General features: G+C 42.2%; 1 protein-coding gene across 1 annotated transcript; it reads left to right on the top strand.

The window, feature by feature from the left end:
- Positions 1-299: 299 nt before the first annotated feature.
- On the top strand, positions 300-9,591 carry LOC119371685 (calcium and integrin-binding family member 2). The gene is made up of 6 exons (XM_037642136.2): positions 300-720; positions 835-869; positions 1,938-2,185; positions 3,297-3,412; positions 4,865-4,953; positions 6,893-9,591. Exons 1-6 carry the CDS (start codon positions 427-429, stop codon positions 6,912-6,914), a joined length of 804 nt encoding a protein of 267 aa, XP_037498064.1. The 5' UTR covers positions 300-426; the 3' UTR covers positions 6,915-9,591.
- Positions 9,592-18,971: the final 9,380 nt, after the last annotated feature.

The raw sequence follows: 18,971 nt of genomic DNA, 5'->3' as shown, positions 1-18,971 counted from the left end.
TTGTTACATTTACCGTTTGCGACAAAAATTGGTTGAAGTTTGGGTTGCAGTTATTTGACTCAGTAATGTGTTTTGTAACTATGGCGGAAATTACGCAGGAGCGCAACTTGTCACTGCGAGAAACTGGGCCGCTTCGCAACGCAGCCGCTGCTGTCAAAAATAAAGAAAATAGAAAGATAGCGGCGATACAGAGCTGCAAACACGATCGTTCAATCAGCTGTCACGTGCGTCAGCTCCCGGCACAACGCGAAAAGAAACGAGCAAAAAAACAAACACAAAATACGAAAGGTGAAGCGAGCGAAATGCGAGCGCGGAAGAGCCTGTTGCTGAATCACCGCGCGGTCGCCTCGCAGTCCGCGATGTGTGGTTTGTTTTGGTTTATATAATGCCCTATTGGAGGCAACGTGGGGATGGAGCGCGTTATTCATGCATCTTTCGCTCCTTACTTCGGCGAGTCATCGGACGCCTTCTCTAGAACCTCATGTTGTGGAGTTCAAGAGAGCTCCTGACGTAGTAGTACCTGGCAAGCGCTGGTCGCATGCCAAGAAGACGACACTCCTTTGGCAACGACGGGTTTTTACGTTTGCTCCTTCCTTTCGCGTCGGGTCGCTCTTAAGGCGGAGTGCTTTCATTTCACCCACTCGGCGTCGTTTGAATAACTTTTTTATCATGGGCCAGCAACACAGCGTTTTCACGGAGGAAGAGCTGGACGATTATCAGGTGAGCTCGTTATCTTTCACCCCAGTGATAAAAACGTTGCTAGCGATGCGTTGCATCTATTTTAGCGGACCCTCGAGATGTGCGTAGCGCTTATCTTTCTTTATTCTGTTACAGGAGCTGACTTTCTTCACGAAGAGCGAGATAATCGTGTAAGTGATTGACGCGGCGATCTTTCCCGGTTATTTCGTTTTTTTTGCTTTTTTACGAACGACATAAGCGCGCGCATGCGGCGGCTCGACCCGGAAAACGGATGGAATGTCGTCGGCGCTCTTTGTAGCGCTTCGACGGAGGGCGTGCGTTTTTGACCTCGAGGCTCATTGCCCATTGTGTTTCCATCCAGCGCCGGTTCGCTCGGCGCGTAGTGGTTTAGCGGGCGCTACGCTGCTAAGCTGGCTAAGCGCGCGTGGGCGAAGGCCCGATCTCAGGCCACGGCGGCCGCATCCCGATGCGTATAAGCGCCACGAATTAGAGTTAGGTGCATTAACTCCGCGTGGTAGAAGAAAAAAAAAATTAATCCGGAATTCTCCACTCCGTTGGCACCATAAAAACCCCAGAATTTAAATTTAATAGTCGAGCTAATTCACCAGCAGTTTTGCATGCAAAAGAAAGAGCAACAGCTCTGGAAGATTTCCCTTAGCTCAAGTAAACAATTCTTTTTCTTTCTGTCATTGTATGGTTCTGTAATGATCGAAGCTGTATAATTGAGATGAAGTGCTGAATGTAATAAATGTGCGAAAAATTGTATTGTATATATAGCTCTACTAAGAAAGAAATTGTGTAGTAATTCGGATATACATGCATCAACCTTACACCAGGCTATTTACACGAGGCTATTTACCCAACAGCAAAAGTTTGTGGGACGCGAAATGTTAGAGAAATCTACATTCTCGCCTTGTCTAGAACATAACCTCCAATTAAGTGTTCCAGCTGCCTGTAGTTGGTATCGCAACCTATACAGTCAGCAGCTAGATTAGGAGTGTTATGCACTAATAGAGCAGAAATTTGCATTTGTTGTGGAGACAATGTCCCGTAAACTTTTGCTGCTGGGTGTACATCTTTGTTCATCTTCACTAGGAATCGCAATGGGTTTCATCTGATCAAATCCTGTGCCATGACTGAGCAAAGTACATGTTGAGTCAATTAAACACGACCACTATGTAATTTTGTTTAATAAATGTCATTTTGAGCTCGGTTTGCTTCTCTAACATTCTCTGCAGAGCGTACGAGAGGTTCAAGCAGCTGGCACCGGATGTGGTGTCCAAGGACCGAAATGCCAAACTGCCGATGGACAAGATCCTCAACATGCCCGAGCTAGGAGTGAATCCGTTCCGAGACCGGATATGCAAGGTCTTCTCGTCGAGCAACGACGGCCACATGACGTTCGAGGACTTCCTGGACATGATGTCTGTCTTCAGCCACAAGGCACCACGAAGCGTGAAGACCGAATATGCTTTCCAAATCTTCGGTGCGTAATGTACAGATGTGTTTTGTGGAGTTCACGGAATTACGCATGAAGAAAGGTAGATTTCTTTAAGCTGTGGTGCTGGAGTAGACTTTTGAAAATACCACAGACTGCCAGATGAACCAGTCTATCAATCATAATGGAGATCAATCCTGAACTTTCTTTCGAAGCAATGGTCATGAAACTAAAGCTTTCTTCATTTGGTTATCTCGCGCAGGATTGTGGTTCAAGGGAGCAAAAATTAATGCTATTTAAGGTCGAAGGAAAGACTAAACTAGGTTGCCCGAGCATGTTATGGTTAGATGGTATTCTTCGGGTCACAGGGAAATGTGGCAGTGAGCTTAAAGTACTAAATATTTGTACTTAATTGACCTTACCGGGGTTCATGTACTAATGGCATTACGAGAAATTGTCAGCGACACGGCGGCTCTTAACGACGGTACTTGAAATACTTCAACTCTGTGGTAATTTAAAACCACAGTGCTACATCGTATGTACTGTATGTTTTGGGATTATCACAAGTAAGGAATATTCAAGTGGTTTTATTAATTATTCCTTAATGATTCTTAATTATTCCTTTCTTTCTCCTGCTTGAAGGATGTTAGGAGTAATAGTTCTCCATAACATTAAATGGTGGTAACCACGTTTGAAAAAACACACTTTTATGTACATGTACCATATTTTAAAATATTTTACCTTAGCGATAGACTAGCCTTACACTTGTGGCAATGTTGTGGGTTAATTTGAAAGGATAACGCGATAGGGGACTTGCTGGAGGACTTCAAAACTGGGCTGAATTCTTATCTGCCACCCCTCTTTAAAAAAATGAAAGAAAAGGAAACACAGAGAAGAAAAATTTAGTGGGAATTCTCGCAGTAGCATTTCACTTCAGAATTCAAGTGGATGTTGCCTTTTTGGTTACAAGTACAGTGGTAAAGCCGAGAAGGCCACAGGTGTAAGGGTAGCACTGGTACATGTGCGCTCTGAGCTCGGCATGATGGGTCAGTTGGAATTGATTAACACACAAAGTTTTAGCTTATCTGTGTATTTAATTGTCGTTTGTGGAATGCTGGGTTACCGGTGACAGTGGTTGAATTTCGGCTACGCATTTCAGACTTCAACGAGGACGACATGATATCTACCGAGGACCTAAAGCAAGTCATCGGTCGACTGACACAGCGAGGCGGGCAGGTCTTTGCCGACTACGAGGTCAAGCAGCTGGTCGAAAATGTGAGTCGATTTCTAGCAGTCATTGCCCCCTATCACAGTGGCTTAGCAACTGTCGCTGTGGGCAGCCATTAGACTTTACGTTGGTACACGCTTCCGGCTTCCACTCCGGCTGCGAAGAGACTGGAAAACACTACCTTTATGATTATGGCTGGGTGTTGCGTACACTTGCGAATACCTTTGCGAGAGTGGGCGGCAGTGAAAACTTGACTCTTGTCTGTCACATCCCAAGCATCGTATGCAACACACTCTGCATGTGTCCTCAGTGTAAAGCTCAGTGAAAGTCTGCAACATAGACAGTCTGGACTCGTGGCCCTTCTCGGAGGAGAAGCTTTTGGGAACATAAAAACATGTTCAGCATTGCAGACACTTTAAATTCCATGTTAAACTTGCGAGAACAGGTCTGATGTGAAGACTCCTCTACACAGCGATGTTAACTTACTTCTCTCTATCCCTCTGTACATTTCCCACATCTCCTTAGTCCAGTGTGGGGTAATGAAAAATTCTCATCCACCTCCTCCTTCTGGTAGACTGTACCTTGCTTCAAGAAATTAAACCACATATACACTTGAGTTCTAATTCTCCGCTACAGCGCTAGGTCTTTTCGGTCTTGTCGAACTGCACAGTTTGCCATGCCCACTGCATCTTTGTTAGTGTATATACTCGCCAACGACTTTCTGGAGTTGTGGAAGTGAAGCTACGTGGCTGAGCAGTGTGTGTGTGTTACTGCAGCCGAACAGTCCGATGGCATTTGACAAGGCTTTCTGTATTGGTTTCTTGGAGGAGATACTGGTGTTAGTTTAGTTTGCTACTGGCACTGGTTTTACACTTGTCAGAATGTAAAAGATTAAAGTAAAAAATATGATAATATACAGTCAAGCTTTCTATTTTAGCTCTTATTTTGATATAAGCACCGTAGTAATAAGGGTGTTTGTGTTCTTAAAAATGAAAATCGATTAAAATATTTCACATCTCTACGTTTAAATTACTGCCATCTACGCTTCATACTCAATCTTGAGGTCATGAATTTCTGTGTATCACTTCTTGGTTTGTTCAGGCTTATATTATTTTGGAGGCACTGCGTCCAGCCTTGCCTGGGGTAGTGTAGAACTAACGTTTTATCAGATTGATTGTGGTAAAGGAATGTCTCATTGTGGACAAAATAACTTGTAAGCTCAGTATTTTCATGCGTGTAACCCGCCCCTGCTAATGGCCCAAACTCCTGACTAAATGCTGCAAAAAAAAAAAAATTGAAAAAACACCTTTGCGTATTATCATGCTGCCTTCCTCGCATTACCGTGAAGTAGTGCTGGGAAGCCAACTTGCACACCAAAATTCGCGCATAACGCGCACCGCAATTTAAGCTGTAAATTTTCTGTGTATTTTGTGCGGGTTATGCACAAGAAAGTACATTTTATTTTCTATGACCCAACTGGCAGTGTGTAATCTTTTCAGATACTCAAGGAGGCTGATTTGGACGAAGACAGACTCCTAGCATTTGCGGAATTCGAACACGCCATCTCGAAAGCACCCGACTTCATGAAGTAAGTGTTTTGTGCATGCACGGTTGTAAGTAAAAAGTTCTGCAATGTGCTGCATTATTATGGTAGCAGTAGTGCAACCTAATAACACACTAGTGATGGAGCTTAAGATAGGTATTACAACCACTATCTGACTGCAGTACCTTCAATGTCAGTCCCACTGTGAAGACGGAGAAATCACAAAAACAAAACTCTGTTTCCATGTGATGTCACAGTGTGGCATGTCATAAGACAGCTTATAGCTTATCAGTATCAAGGATTGCATTGCATCTCACGAAGCTTAGTGCTCTAATAAGCGTTGGCAGCTCTTTCTGAGCAAAGACAGCCTAATTATGCGATGGAAAAGGCATTAAACATTGTTGCTGGAGGCAATGGTGCCTCGTTCAACTTTTTATCGCTTCAAGTCTTCATGTTCCCCCGAATGTTTGTCTCGTTTGGATTGCTCATTATGTGGAAATACTTCTAAAAATCGGCGTTGTGCTTCCATCACTAGAACCATCGTTACAGTTCAGGCACGAAGTTTGGCAAGGGAAACATTGATCTTCCAATCTGATTGCTAATAGTTAACCTCTTTCCTATCATATTGAAATGCAGATCAAATCTAGAACGAACACTTAACTGTGCTAAAGTAACGCAGTGCTGGCAGCAGAGTGCAGAAACGCAAGACTTAGGACAGCACAGTGAAAAAGATGCGAGACAAGTGCTAAGTTGCAGCGTGCGTCTTCTTTGCCGTCTCATTCCAGCTAGGTTGGGTGCTTATCTGGTGTGAAAGTAGGGACCATTTAGACCAGTGGCATGTGCTGCTGAGATAGCTTTGCTATTTTTGTGGTCCGATTAACCCTTTCAGACGCCACCTTTAAAGAACTGTCTCTAAATGCATCAAATTGACACGACATTATTTCAGGGCACTCGATATTCTATTTTAACTAGAAAATGTCATAATACGTTGATTTATGTGTGTTATAGTAATTAATCCTAATTACTCGTAATTAAATATCTATTTATCCTGAAGTTATTTATGTTCTGTTTTTGCATAAATAGAATCAAATCTCATGCTAGATAATACAGTGCAAATTCTTTTTCGGTTGTGTTCATTTTGAGCAAAGAAAAATTATACTTTTGTCATGGCTTGCGGGAAGCGGCACATCGAACGACTTGTTGAACATGCTGGTACCTTCAGCAGTGCAATCATATGGAAGAGTACACTGCAAAACGAAAACATATTATTTACACAGGAGGTTCAGTCATCCAAACCTGAATGTACCTTGCTCTCTGTATCTTGCACCTCAAAGAGTTAAGAAGCACAACATCTGCCGTACTTGTTAAACCATATGTAACGGCCATTATCACTGGGTGGTGTTGTGTCCATTTTCTTCTTGTTTACGAGGAGGCATCGCAGTTTTGATGTACTTTGTACTCGCGACAGCCGCATTTGTGTGTGTGTGTGTATATCTGCAAGCTGTAAATCGGCCGAAAATAGCATAACTGAAATGCTAACTGCCATGAAAGCTGTATGTTAACGGCTCCTGAACACGCAGAGCTATCTCACTTTTCAAGTGCCTAAGCAAGCCTAGATAAGATATATTGTGGCTCGCTATCTCAGAGTGCAGCCTTCTATCTATGGCCACTTGAACAGCCGGCAGTTACTCTTGAAAGATAGAAATTGTACTTGCAAACGGGGGCCATATTTTGTGAAGGGTTCCTTCCTGGTGACACCGTTAGCTTCTCGTCAGCTTGATATCGTTGTTAGCAGTCCATATAACTTTCATAATTAGTAACAGTTTTGTATGATTATTATGAAGTGCATATCCTCGCTTGGGCCAGTGATGACTGTTCCAAGATACGGCCCCAGTTTTGTTGCATTTCCACGACGCGTGCTTTGTAAACTTTTTTTTTTTAATGTCATGAAACATCAGTACTTACTGTTTGCCATTTTCAACAGCTCATTCAGGATCAACTTGTGAGTGGAGTTGTGCCCAGCGAGAAGTGGGGAGCAGCTTGCCGAGCTTACAACAGAGTATTTCAACAAACTGCCAAAGAGTTTCTTCCGTGGACATCACATCTTCCTGCGGCATTTACGTTTCACCGGTACTTCCGAAATGTTCCTCGTTCGGGCATTTTCAGCTCTCCTGATTTTGGAGGCCATGTTTACAACTTTTTTTTTTAGAGCAGACTCATTTACAGTTTCATGCCGCGAGCGTTTCGATTACGTGAAGAAAAGAAACTACTCGTTCAACCCGGAAGTTGTAAAAATTTAGCTCTAGCAAACCATTTCGGCTGCATGTTGAAGCACTTACAACAAGCGGTCCTTACAAAGGGTTGCAGTTCTTCAAGCTCCCGATTGGTTGGGACAGGAGCTTAATCTTCAACTGTGGCTAATGTTGGCTCATAGCAGTCTATGTTTGTCAAGTTATCTAAATTGTACGGTTGCATTACGTGAAAGTATGGCGTGCAGGGCAGGCTGTCTGAGTGAAAAATGGGGCGCTGTCGCACGTTCAAGCCGGTCTTCGAATAGCGTATTACAATGAATCTTGTGATGCTGCAATACGCACGTGAGGTTTGGGTTTTAAGATGCAGTGTTCAGGCCTCATTTCCAGCGTTTTTTCAGACCTGTATATGTTGCACTGCATATGTGAAACCATTCAGGGAAGACGCGAGCTTCCTCAGAGTATATCATAAAAGATGCGGGCGTATTTGGCATGAAATGTCTGATGTAAGCAACTCAGAGCATTGCTTGAACCGCAGTACTTCACAGCTGCAATGGCAGCCACAAACTGAATATGGCTAAGGCTAATCCTACAGACAGGGTAGTTTTCATGCTAGTGTACTGAGGTTTGACAAGTTTTGATGGCACGCCTGCCACAATGCAATGACATCCAGTTGTAATTAAATGTGTGTTTAAAAGTAACCAACTATGAATCTCCAACCAGAGCATTTGTTCATAAATTAGTAATCGCAGTTATGACTTCTTTTTTTTAATGCTAGCAACAGTGTGTTGCCAAGCCATGTGTTTGATTTTCCTTGTGCCTGAAAGTGACATATGGTAGATTGAATAGAAGCGAAAATAATTTTATGGCCTGGCTTAACAGATTATCTAAGTATGTACAACTGTGACAGTCGTATAGCTACGTACGACTTCCTGTACATTTATAAACGAGTACATTATGTTACCTTGTACGTATCCCATGTAGAAGATTTTCTGTGGAGTGGTTGTATTGATAACACGTGTGGTTTGAATGTAGTACTGTTCGGAGGCTCTATGAAAAAAAAATATTGTTTTGTAGACGGTGCAGTGTCTGTATAGTGATTGCTCACATATTCAGTTGCTCATTATTTAATCCCATAGCATTTTCAGAGCTGTTTATTGACTTATTTTTATTTATAATGACTGCATATTTTTGTGCAGTGTGCCTTAAAAAAGTGCCTTCATACTTAAACTGTGCTGCAGAGTGTCACAAAATGTTTGACGGTTTTTTAGTACAATTTCGGGTGCAATTCTTTGCAGTAATGAAGTCTTGTACCAAGCAAAGTATATTTAAAAGTGTACAACCTATTTCAAGTTTATTAATAGCTTGAGTTGCAATAGTGCTATATGACTAGCATGTATGCAATGAAAAAAAAAAAAGGTGCCTCTGGCTTTTTGGTAACATAAATGTTCCATGTAATGAAATACATGTAAAAAATGTTCACATTAGTTCACTACACATTGTTGGAATTTGGTTTCTTTAAATTTGTAAATTTGTGAACAGTATCAAGGATGTGTTGACATGAATTTTGCATTAGGTCACACATTGTGATAGAAGCTTGCTAAAATAAAGACTCATCTAACCAGATTTTATTCTGATGTTTTTGTGAACTGCTGCAAAAGGTGAACTCTAACTTTTATATCTGAAAATCCGTCCAGACTTTTGGGCTAGCTTGTCAATGCTGATGCTGGGACCATAGCATTTCAAGTGACTCAAACATAGATAAACAGAAAAATACTCAAAACCTATTGACAATAATGTTGAGCTGAAAGTTAGCTTGTAGTCAGAGTATCTGTTCGCAATGCTAGAGCGCTATGGTTGAAGATGTGTTTACAACCATATTAATGTGAAAGTTTTTCACGAAACATCAGGGGTTGATTTTTGTAGGCCTTGAGATTTTGTTCGCCGTATTGTTTGAAGTATTATGTTATGCTCATTTATTACCAATGGTCAAGGCATTATCTTTTGCTCATTGATTGTCACTGAATGCAACAGAATGAAGGCATTTGTGGCACATCACTTTGGTTATTCTCGAGAGTGCAGTTCTAGCCAGAGTTTCTTGCACAAGCGTGCGACTTTCTTGTAGTACGTCGTTTTGGCGTTTTGTGCATTAAAAAAAAAACACTGTCATCATGACTGTTGAATTGTACTGGTCTAGAAAAAGAATTCTTGATGTCACATCTCAAACCAGACGAAGAAGCTCACACAAATCAGTCGTGTGCGTCGATTTTACAATACGCCTTTTATCATGTATAATATACAGGTTAATAACAACATGTACATCGGGAAAAAATATCCGATGCATAAAAGGTATATGCACATTCTCAAAGCGACACGCTGTAACTGCCATATATGTATGTATGCCCAACAATAAAGGTACAATCTTCTTTCCTAATGCTCTTCACAAAATAGACTTCCTGTTTGCAACGCACACTCTTTCACAAACACAGGCCGTCATTACTTCAAAGGACGAGAAGCTTAAGTGACTACGCCGTATGTTTCAAAACGAGTCGTGCAGAATCGCAAGTCTCTAATCTAATCATTGCAAGTCACTCATCAAGTCGCTAATTGCAAGTCACTCATCGAATCTAATCTGAATTGCTCAAAGAGAGAGACATTACTTGCAGAATAAACCAGAATGCACTATTAACAATTACCAAAACTTCATCTCAACTTTCAGAACTATTTCTGTACGGCACATGTTGCAGTATATTACATTATGTGCCGTACCATACTTTCCTTGGCATTATTGTCTGTTAGTGCTCGTTAATATTGTGTATAACAAAGAAAAACAACCCCTTAAGATTTCCACTTCTTTCCTTCGACCATATGGATTGATGGCACTGAATTGCAAAGCGTACCTGCTTGAAAAAAAAATTCAGAGTAACGACGGTTTTCAGACACATGTTTCAAAGCTGTGCTGTGAATTGTACTGGTGGCCAATTATTTTTATCATACAATACATAAAAAGTCGTTTTCTTAAGCAGAGCAACACTGCATTTTACCAGTTTGACGGCACTTATCTGAAAACTGATGCTAGCTTGAAAATTCATTTAAAGTGGTCGTACATTGAGAATCGCTAACTTCAGTTAGTAATTTATGATACGTGCACAAAATTTATTACAGAAAGCATATTGGTGAAATTGCGTCAGTTATACATCGTGACTTTTCATGCAAATGTCTGCATTTTTGAGTAGTCCAACTCAAAGGTTCGAATTGTGCTCTCTAGGCAATTTCTAAGATTCTATAACTTGTTTTGAAACACACGGTATAGCCCCTTCCACAAACACGCTGAGATAGTACAGTGAAAGTGCATATGAGAGTCTGGAATTGTAGATAAAGGAGGTTGCTTACACTCGGCGCTTTCTTTCAGGCTAGCACTGTTGTGGACAGACGAAGCCAGAAATAGGACACTTAAAACACAAAAGATGAGACTTTCATTGACAAAAGCTTTGTACAAAGGTTGCACCTTTGTTTCTGCGACAAAAGATGGCATACATGCAGCACAAACACCTAATCAAGTGTACTAATTAACAAGCCTTTCAACTCGAGCAGTATTAAGCATTGTTCAAGTTCCGTTTGTCCACAACAGTACGCTCATGAAACACCGCTCACAGTTGATGGCATAGGACAGAGTATGACAGAAGTAAGTCTTTATCTGGTATAATTGTAGCACAGTTTTAGCTGCCTGGGGTGTCAGTCAAGCAAATGAAGTCTCCTACCAATGTAGATTTGAATGTTCACTTCCCTGTGCCCCTTTTCATTCATAACCGCATGAAGCATACAATGTGGAAGCATCTAGTTAGTGCCTGGTTAACGTTATTAGTTTGGATTTCTTTGCTGCGGTCACCTGTACATGACTGAGTGGTTATGCTAATTAAGCGAGTGGACAGGTTGGTGGGAAACAGTTTTTCACTGACTTGTGCTGGCATTAAGTGCAAGTGAGCGATACTACCTCTGCTTAACATGGAGTCCCATTACATGTAGAAGAGCTAGCAGACGGCACTCGTATTCTACAGAAGCAGAAGTTGAGACTTTACACGTGCCATTATGACTTACTTTAAATTTCATTAGATTTACATGCCCATGTGGATCTTGGCAGGCACGTGCAATGCTTGGTGTGTGTTCTGTAGATGTGCAGCCAGTTTCAAATGATTACGGACCACAGGAGCTGAGAAAAACATTCTTTCCGAGCACATTACGACCACGGCCAGTAACCATACAGTGCCATGCATTTTGGTTATAATAGCACAGGCTAGAGATCTTATTATCAGACTGCATGCTGAGGCTGTGGTAACATTACCTCCGTGATGCAGTTTATATTGCATAGAAATGTTTCTATATAGGATGTTTTACAAGTCTAGAAGTGCTAGGAGATGTCAGGCTCATGGCCTTTCTACGAAAGCTGGCATTGCAATCTTACGCTTGCACTGGTAACGATTATTGAAATTGACTTCATAGGAGATGCTACCAGTCGTTAAGTATGAAGTCATAAATGAGCCTAAACCACTGTCGAGTGGCTAGGCTTTAAAATTAGTTTTTCACAGTTGTCCCGCTGTTAACAAACTGGATAAAGATGCAAAGCTCAGAATTACTAATAGCAACATGAAAGCATGCGACCAGACTTAAGTCGGGTGAGTTCACCTGCTGACAAACACCAGTGATGTTGGCAAGAGCACATGACATAACATGCAAAAAAAGAAAAGAAAAAAAAAAGCAGACCATTTCAGACTGCGGTTGTATTGCGAAGGAAATTTGAGTTGTGGTTTTGGTGCGCGCTGTTTATAACCAGTGTGGACTCTGGCATTGCAATGAAAGGGGCAACCCCCAAATTAGAAGTACCCGTACTAACTGCATTTGTTCATGCACTTTTTAGGCCAATTTAAAGCAAGCCAGAACTACATCTTACATGTCTTTTGCGACATAAACGCAACTTGAAAATTGGTGTCCGGTTATTGGAGTTGATGCTAATAGCTTAGTAACATCAAGAAGGGGTGCGCTAGTTGGTTCCACATAATCCAGAGTCTAACTGCACAAGAACAAAATTTCAGACTGTGTCTTTGAACGAAGATGGAGCACCAAAAGTTCAAAGACAAGTGCTGTCTCAACTGAAAGCCACTGCTCGTTGTGGAGCGATCTCTGAATGTTCTTTTTCTCAAGTAATCCCATTGCATTGGGGGCATCTTCATACAATCGCCAATTCTACTGATGCTTAACAGCAGGTTACATCTATGGTAATGCCAGCTACATTCTCCTGTGATGCTATTAACTAATCTGAGCTCTCGCTACACTTTCTATGTTATAGTTACAGCATGCATTCATACGCTCCCCAATGAACGCGATGCTGTGCAACAGAAACAGCACGCAGCTGCAGCCAGCATGCTTGCATGCGGCTGTCAACAGACCTGTACAAGAAGAATGCAGACATGGACCATACAGGTACGTGAACTGCGCACACTGCTAAACTTGTTGCATGCTTTTGCGCAGTACGTAATTGACAGAAAGACGACTGATCCATTAGCTCTAGTTTTACTACACCATATTGTTAACCACGAAGGCGGGCCAATGCTGCGTTTTCCACAACCTGTGTCCTTCACAGCCACGTGGGGAGGGCATGTCATTTTCTATTTTTCTATCAGTAAATTATGGTATTCTAAAGGCCACTCGAGCAGCATGCTTACATGTATGCATTTCTGCCGAGTGATCGGATCAAAGGCCATGCTTTTCCCTGTTACTACAAGTAGATGGGGTGCCAGAGATCTGCTACCTGTCCGTCTTTCATTTAATTCCTAGCCACAATAGCCACGACTATGTGTCGTGTTCAGCACACACCACTTATCATGTTGTTAATGCGCACTCATTTTTTAACTAACCCTTCTTCGTGAAAGGCTTGTTAAAATTGTTGCCGTAAAAGATTTTCCCCTGCCCGTTTACAAGCATCAGTTGAGAAATGATCAACGGTCCTGGCAAAGCAAAAGAAACTTTTATCAAACCAAGTGTAAGGACAGGCACTCTCTGTGGTCATTTCTTACGCCTGTGTAAGTAAGCGAATCAAAAGATAGAAAGGAAAAGAAAGAGCTATAACTTGGCCCAAGAAATAGCACGAGGGTTGCTCACTTTTGAAAGCTTGAAAGTTGGACACTGCCGCTGCACATTAAGCACAAAAGCATGCTAATATATCTAATATGCCAATGTAATTGGTTCCATGTCACACATGCAATACATGCTGTTTAAGATGAATGCTAGCACCTTAGCTAGGATGTCACTGACTCCCTTGGTAATACTACGGACATTAAGTCGAAAAGTTTTAAGTATGAAAGTGTGAGGGTCTATGCAGAAGTAAGTTTCAGTGTGTATCTACCTCCAACACGCAACGCTTATCCATTTCAGTTTGTCTCAAATCAGCCGATACTCACAGGTTCACATTCACTATGAAGTGATGCGAGTGCGATGGGCCGTTAATGCTTTTTGTGTCTTGCATATCTAGCACGTGTTACATGTCTTCGTAGATGTATGGGCTGCATGGAGACACCTTGATAGTTTGGCTAAGCCTATGGCGAACACCTTATATAGCCCATCCAGAACGCGCTTCCCTTTTGTTCCTCCTGTACTTGCGCGACATGCATGACAAACTCGTGAGAACGAAACAGACGGTACAGGCTTGTGTCGTCTATTCACAAGTGGCAGTGCCTAGCGCACAAGATACACTCGTGAAAATGAAGCAGACGACACGAGCTCATGTCGTCTGTTCTTTACTTCTCCCTTTCCTCCACTGACTGTCTGCATGGAAACAGTGCCGTGTGTATTACTGAGCCCACCTAAATGTGTTCTGAGAACTTCTTTCTCTTTTCTTTCGCAAAGCTTAACAGAGTGTACACGAGACATGTTCACGAGACATGAACATGTCTGTACATGACACATGTTCCTCCATGAGCAGACAGGCTTCAGTCGCTTCCGCGACTCCTTGCATGGCTGAGCACTAAGCCAGTTGAGCTTTGCGTACGTAACTACCCTTTGCATCTACCGCTGCTGTCATTCGTCTCTTCTGCTGTACAGGCTGTCTGTTGGAAAGGACATGAGGCACTTGAAATCGCTCATGTTCTCTATAACCTACTGTCAGACACAGATGTCATTACATCAGGTGCAATGATACTTGAATCACTTCGCTGAGGCTCCTTTGCTACGCGTTAACTGCTACATACACCACAGCTGCAGAAAAACTTTACCATTGTCGTTCAGGGTGTTCATTAGACATGTGTCAGTAGTGCTTGTATGAATTTTTATCCAGCAGGAAATATAGGAAGAGGGCACAAGGAACAAGAAAATGGAGACAGAAATGATGACAGGACACTTTTGACAAGGCACCTTGTCAAGCACCTTGTCATCCATTTACTTGTTCGTTTGCTGCTATAACTAACCAACTAGCCAACTGACACGTTTCAATCAATTCAGACCAGTGTTGTGGATGGCAACACGTAACCAAATCTCTAAAAACTGCAAGACTGTCATGTAGCGTAAGTTGTTATCAATGTCACTGATTGCATTGAAATTGATTATACAAAAGTGAGGCGGAAAGATGAAGTTGATGACATGCATCTACGCACTAAGACCTCGAGGGGCAACTGACACTATCGCAGCACCAACACCTTTCTTGAACTTCTTTTACAGACAATTTTCGGGACTCCATTCACGTTAGCCGGCATAACAACCTTCGGAGCTTGGTCTAACGCTATCTGTAACACGCCTTTTGTAAATGATGCGGAATGGGGTTATACTATCAAGCATGCATTGTAGCAAGCCACACTAGATGCTAATACACAACACACAAAAATGCAAATGAAAACTGGACTATATTACTCGCAAAAGAAGAAAAAAAACCGCTGATAAGCATATGGTAACACTTACAGGTACTATTTAAATACAAAGGTCGGGATGATCGGCATGAAGATGCACACTCGGCCAAGCACACTCCCTCAGAAATGTTTATCACGCGCAAACTCTCAGTCAGTGCACCCACGCATGCACACAGGCTCATGTTAAAGGGGTCATGAACCACTTTTCCAAGTAATGATCTAATGGCCTCAGTATCGGAGTGTACTGCCTCCCGAATCGATTGCCGCAAAAATTTCTCGAATCCGTCAAGAACCAGCGGAGTTACGGGGGTTTGGCGCACGCTCCCAGCGCTTTCTCTCTTTTCTCGTGCCGACGAGCGCACTGGAAGCTAGACAGGGAGGGATGGCATGGGGGAAAGAAGTTACGCCAGCGCGCGTCATGAAACGCGATCGCTCTCCCGCTGTGATTCGCTTGCGCGAGTGCGGCTACCGTGTACTGAGGAGTGCGGCGCCGGCAAGGGGCGGCACCCCGCGGCAAGAAGCGCATCTGATCCGAACGGCGCTCTCGATTTACGTCGGCTATCGGCCAATAAGCATGCTATGTCTCTTGCGACGTACAGCGGACAGACGCCCCGCCCACCGACGAGAGTGAGAACCGGCCTCTGTTTGAAAAGAGGGTGCCTGGGGAAACGACAACTTCGCGCTCCGCTTGTGGCCATTACACGGCGCGCACGACTGTAATATTTGGCAGAGCAGTTCATAGCCGTGTCAGCTTTCCGCAGGATGTGTTTTTTCAATCAGCCCAAGGGGTGCTTCATGACCCCTTTAATGGCTGCACATGACAAGTCTCTACTTCAAGTGACACTACCACGCTACAAGCGCGGTTTCACAATGCAAGCAAAGTTACAAGCTTGAGAACGGTAAAACACTGCCAGTTTCAAAGCATTACAACAACAGTGCGGTTCCTAAGGCTTTGGGCGCAGTTTATTCTGCATTGGGCACGAGTGATGTGTGGCTAGTAGGGCATAAAGGTTCTTGGAGATGGGAAATGGAGACCTACCTACCATCTGCTGCAAATGGACTCGGCAGATAAATAATCAGTTTGTGCTGGTACAAAAATGAGATAATGAGTGATCTACTAGCTAGACGATCTGGTTAGCATCAACACCAGCATCGTTAAAGTTGATTAGGCTCATTTCTACTTGCGATTCTGCGTCATTTCCAGTGACATTGAATGCAGAGCTCCTGCTACTCTCGGGGCACGGAGGCACTGCTAGTTGAAAAAGAATAATCGGAAAACTTCGGCCTTTTTCTTTTCAAGTCTTGACATCGATAGAAACTGCTTGTCTATATATTGTGAGTTGCTAACCTATCCTGCATTCTATAAAACCTGATTAAATTTTTCATGATTGCAATGGATTTATTAAAGCAAGAACAGATACTTCTACTTGATGCTAGCTAGCCTGGGAAATGTGCGCAACTGTCAACCATCATGGGATGTTTTGGTGCTTTCCGTAGTGATTTCAAACACACAAACATATTTCATAAACTCCTCCGGGCATATAAGTAGAATTTCTCAGGAAAAAAAAATGACTGAACAAGTGCTATGTGGAGAAGGTGTGCCCGTCTTTACAAGCTCAGATACGACTGTCACACACTTCCCCGACTCAACAAACAACGCCGCACTTGTAACTTTTCTCGTCCATGACGTTCAGGAAAACAATGCACTCAATTAATTTTCCCAACAGCCCACTCCCTCCTTCTGTGCATGTCAGTTTGCATACATAAATGAAGAAATTACGAGTGGCAGTGCCGAGAACAATTGCCATAAGAACACCCAGGTACCAAAACAATCAATAATTTGTGCGGCTTGATGGATCACAAGAAAAAAACATTACGCTCAGCTACTCCCAAGCCTTTTTCAGATGTCAGAAATTACTTTTTTAAAGTGGTTTATGAAGATGATTCTCTTGTACAGCTTGCAAAGATGACTCGGGTATAAGAATGAAGAGTAATTTAGTGACTAAGTTCGAAGAGGGTGCTGAATGCGACAGTGTAAAACAAGAGAACTGGCCGATTAAGCACTTAACAGAAAATGCTCTCCAAAGCAATATGAAACCGCACATACAAACTCTTTTCAACAGTCGTCACGGGTAAATGCAAATTCCTCTTGCCAAAGCATTCAACTAGACCAAACTGATGAAGAGGACAACTACTTGTCGCATCTTATTCACACGTCAGATTCAAATTGATGTAACAGAGGTGACCATTCCTTCGAAGATGAATATTGATGTTCCCTTTCACAATTGCGCACAGCATAAACTCAATCATAGAATAACTCAAATTACAAAAACCACACTCAAAGAAATGCCAAATGAAGATGATGCATTGCAATCTAATTTTTTTGTCCTCAAATAATGCGTATAAATACAATGAAAAATGGGCATATGTCATAATACGCGAACTAGCCGCACATATTGGATGGACACACGTAATGCAATCATGTCGACACCATTTGCATAATATGCAAAACCTTTGACAGAAAGAGCACATGTATTACTAGTACAAACGCACCATAATTGTACAGTACCAAATAAATAGGAAGTTGCCTCTTTAACCACCTAACCTCGGTAAGTCCTAACCTGTTTAAGTACACTACATTTAACGCTTTCTTAATGGTAGAGTATAGAAAAAAGTACAACACAGTTTTGGTCAAATGATTATGATAACATCTTGCTTTCATATTATAACTGCTGTATGTGCTGAAATCAGACAATGTACTGCTGCTGCTGCTACCGAGATGACACATGATTTCAATGCATGCTTGTTTGCCAGAGTACATCACCACTGTGTAGATTCATGTGAAGCAGGCCACAAATGTTTACAATACACAGTATTCGTGAAAACATTTAATTCCCGCAAAGCCTGGGCACATTATTCTTTATTTGCAACATGGTTCAATAATTTTATAAACGTCGCGGCTTAGTGGGAACAGAGACGCGCATTCTGCATTGCACCTGTGTCCCATAAACACTTGTGGCCAGCTGTACAGTTCAGTCCGCAATGCTCCAGGTACCGAGAGAGCGGTGAAATTGCTTTAATGAAATGCCGTAGCTCGTGAAAAAAAAATTCCTTCAACTAAACAAACAACTCAATTACAAAACAGCCTGCCAGTAAAATGCGCTTTTGCAATAACATCTTGGAGCCAGTCGTCCATGCGATAATCTGCGTACATTATGGTGGTACATGCAGCAGCACTGGTTTTACATGCTGTGAGAAATTAACTTTCATCAGCTTTTAAGTCACATGCAATGCGAATTTCACTGATGTGCACTTCCTTGGTTCATACAATTTGCAGGTTTATATGTTCTCGATGGAGCGCATTGAAAATGGCCCGGTGATATCATACGATTCACCTTGTGTAAGGAAAGAGAAAACGATGAAGTCCAAATTACATACATTTTCATATTCTTACGTGCGACTGTCTAAACAGAAAAGTCATCGGAACGAGGAACATATTAATGTCCTAATGCGCTTGCTGCAGTGTTGATAGGTATGGTGAGTGGTAATGATCATGGAGCGTAAACATAAGCGAACAATAACAAAAAGTATGACATCAAAGAACAGTCACGGTGCATTCGAAAGAAAAAGCTAACTGAAAATATATTTTAATGAAACATCACTGCGTAAAAAGTCAACACACCATGCCTGAATTTGAGAACGATATGTCATGAACACAACATAGTTTGGGCAAGTAGATAGCTATAGAAGACGAACGCAAGAAATGAAAGTACAAAATATGCCGCGAAGGACACACACGTGCGAAACGCAAAGAAAAAATAATGAATGAAATCACAGCTACCAGCTTCAAATCCATCAACAAGTACATACTACATTTCTCTATCGGACTGACCCTCTTATGTACAGGCTGTTTCTGTTTGTA

The sequence above is a fragment of the Rhipicephalus sanguineus genome, chromosome 10 (assembly GCF_013339695.2).
Source record: "Rhipicephalus sanguineus isolate Rsan-2018 chromosome 10, BIME_Rsan_1.4, whole genome shotgun sequence".
NCBI lineage: Eukaryota > Metazoa > Arthropoda > Arachnida > Ixodida > Ixodidae > Rhipicephalus > Rhipicephalus sanguineus.
Note: the sequence above shows the minus strand (reverse complement) of the source record. Positions and strands in the feature narration are given on the sequence as shown.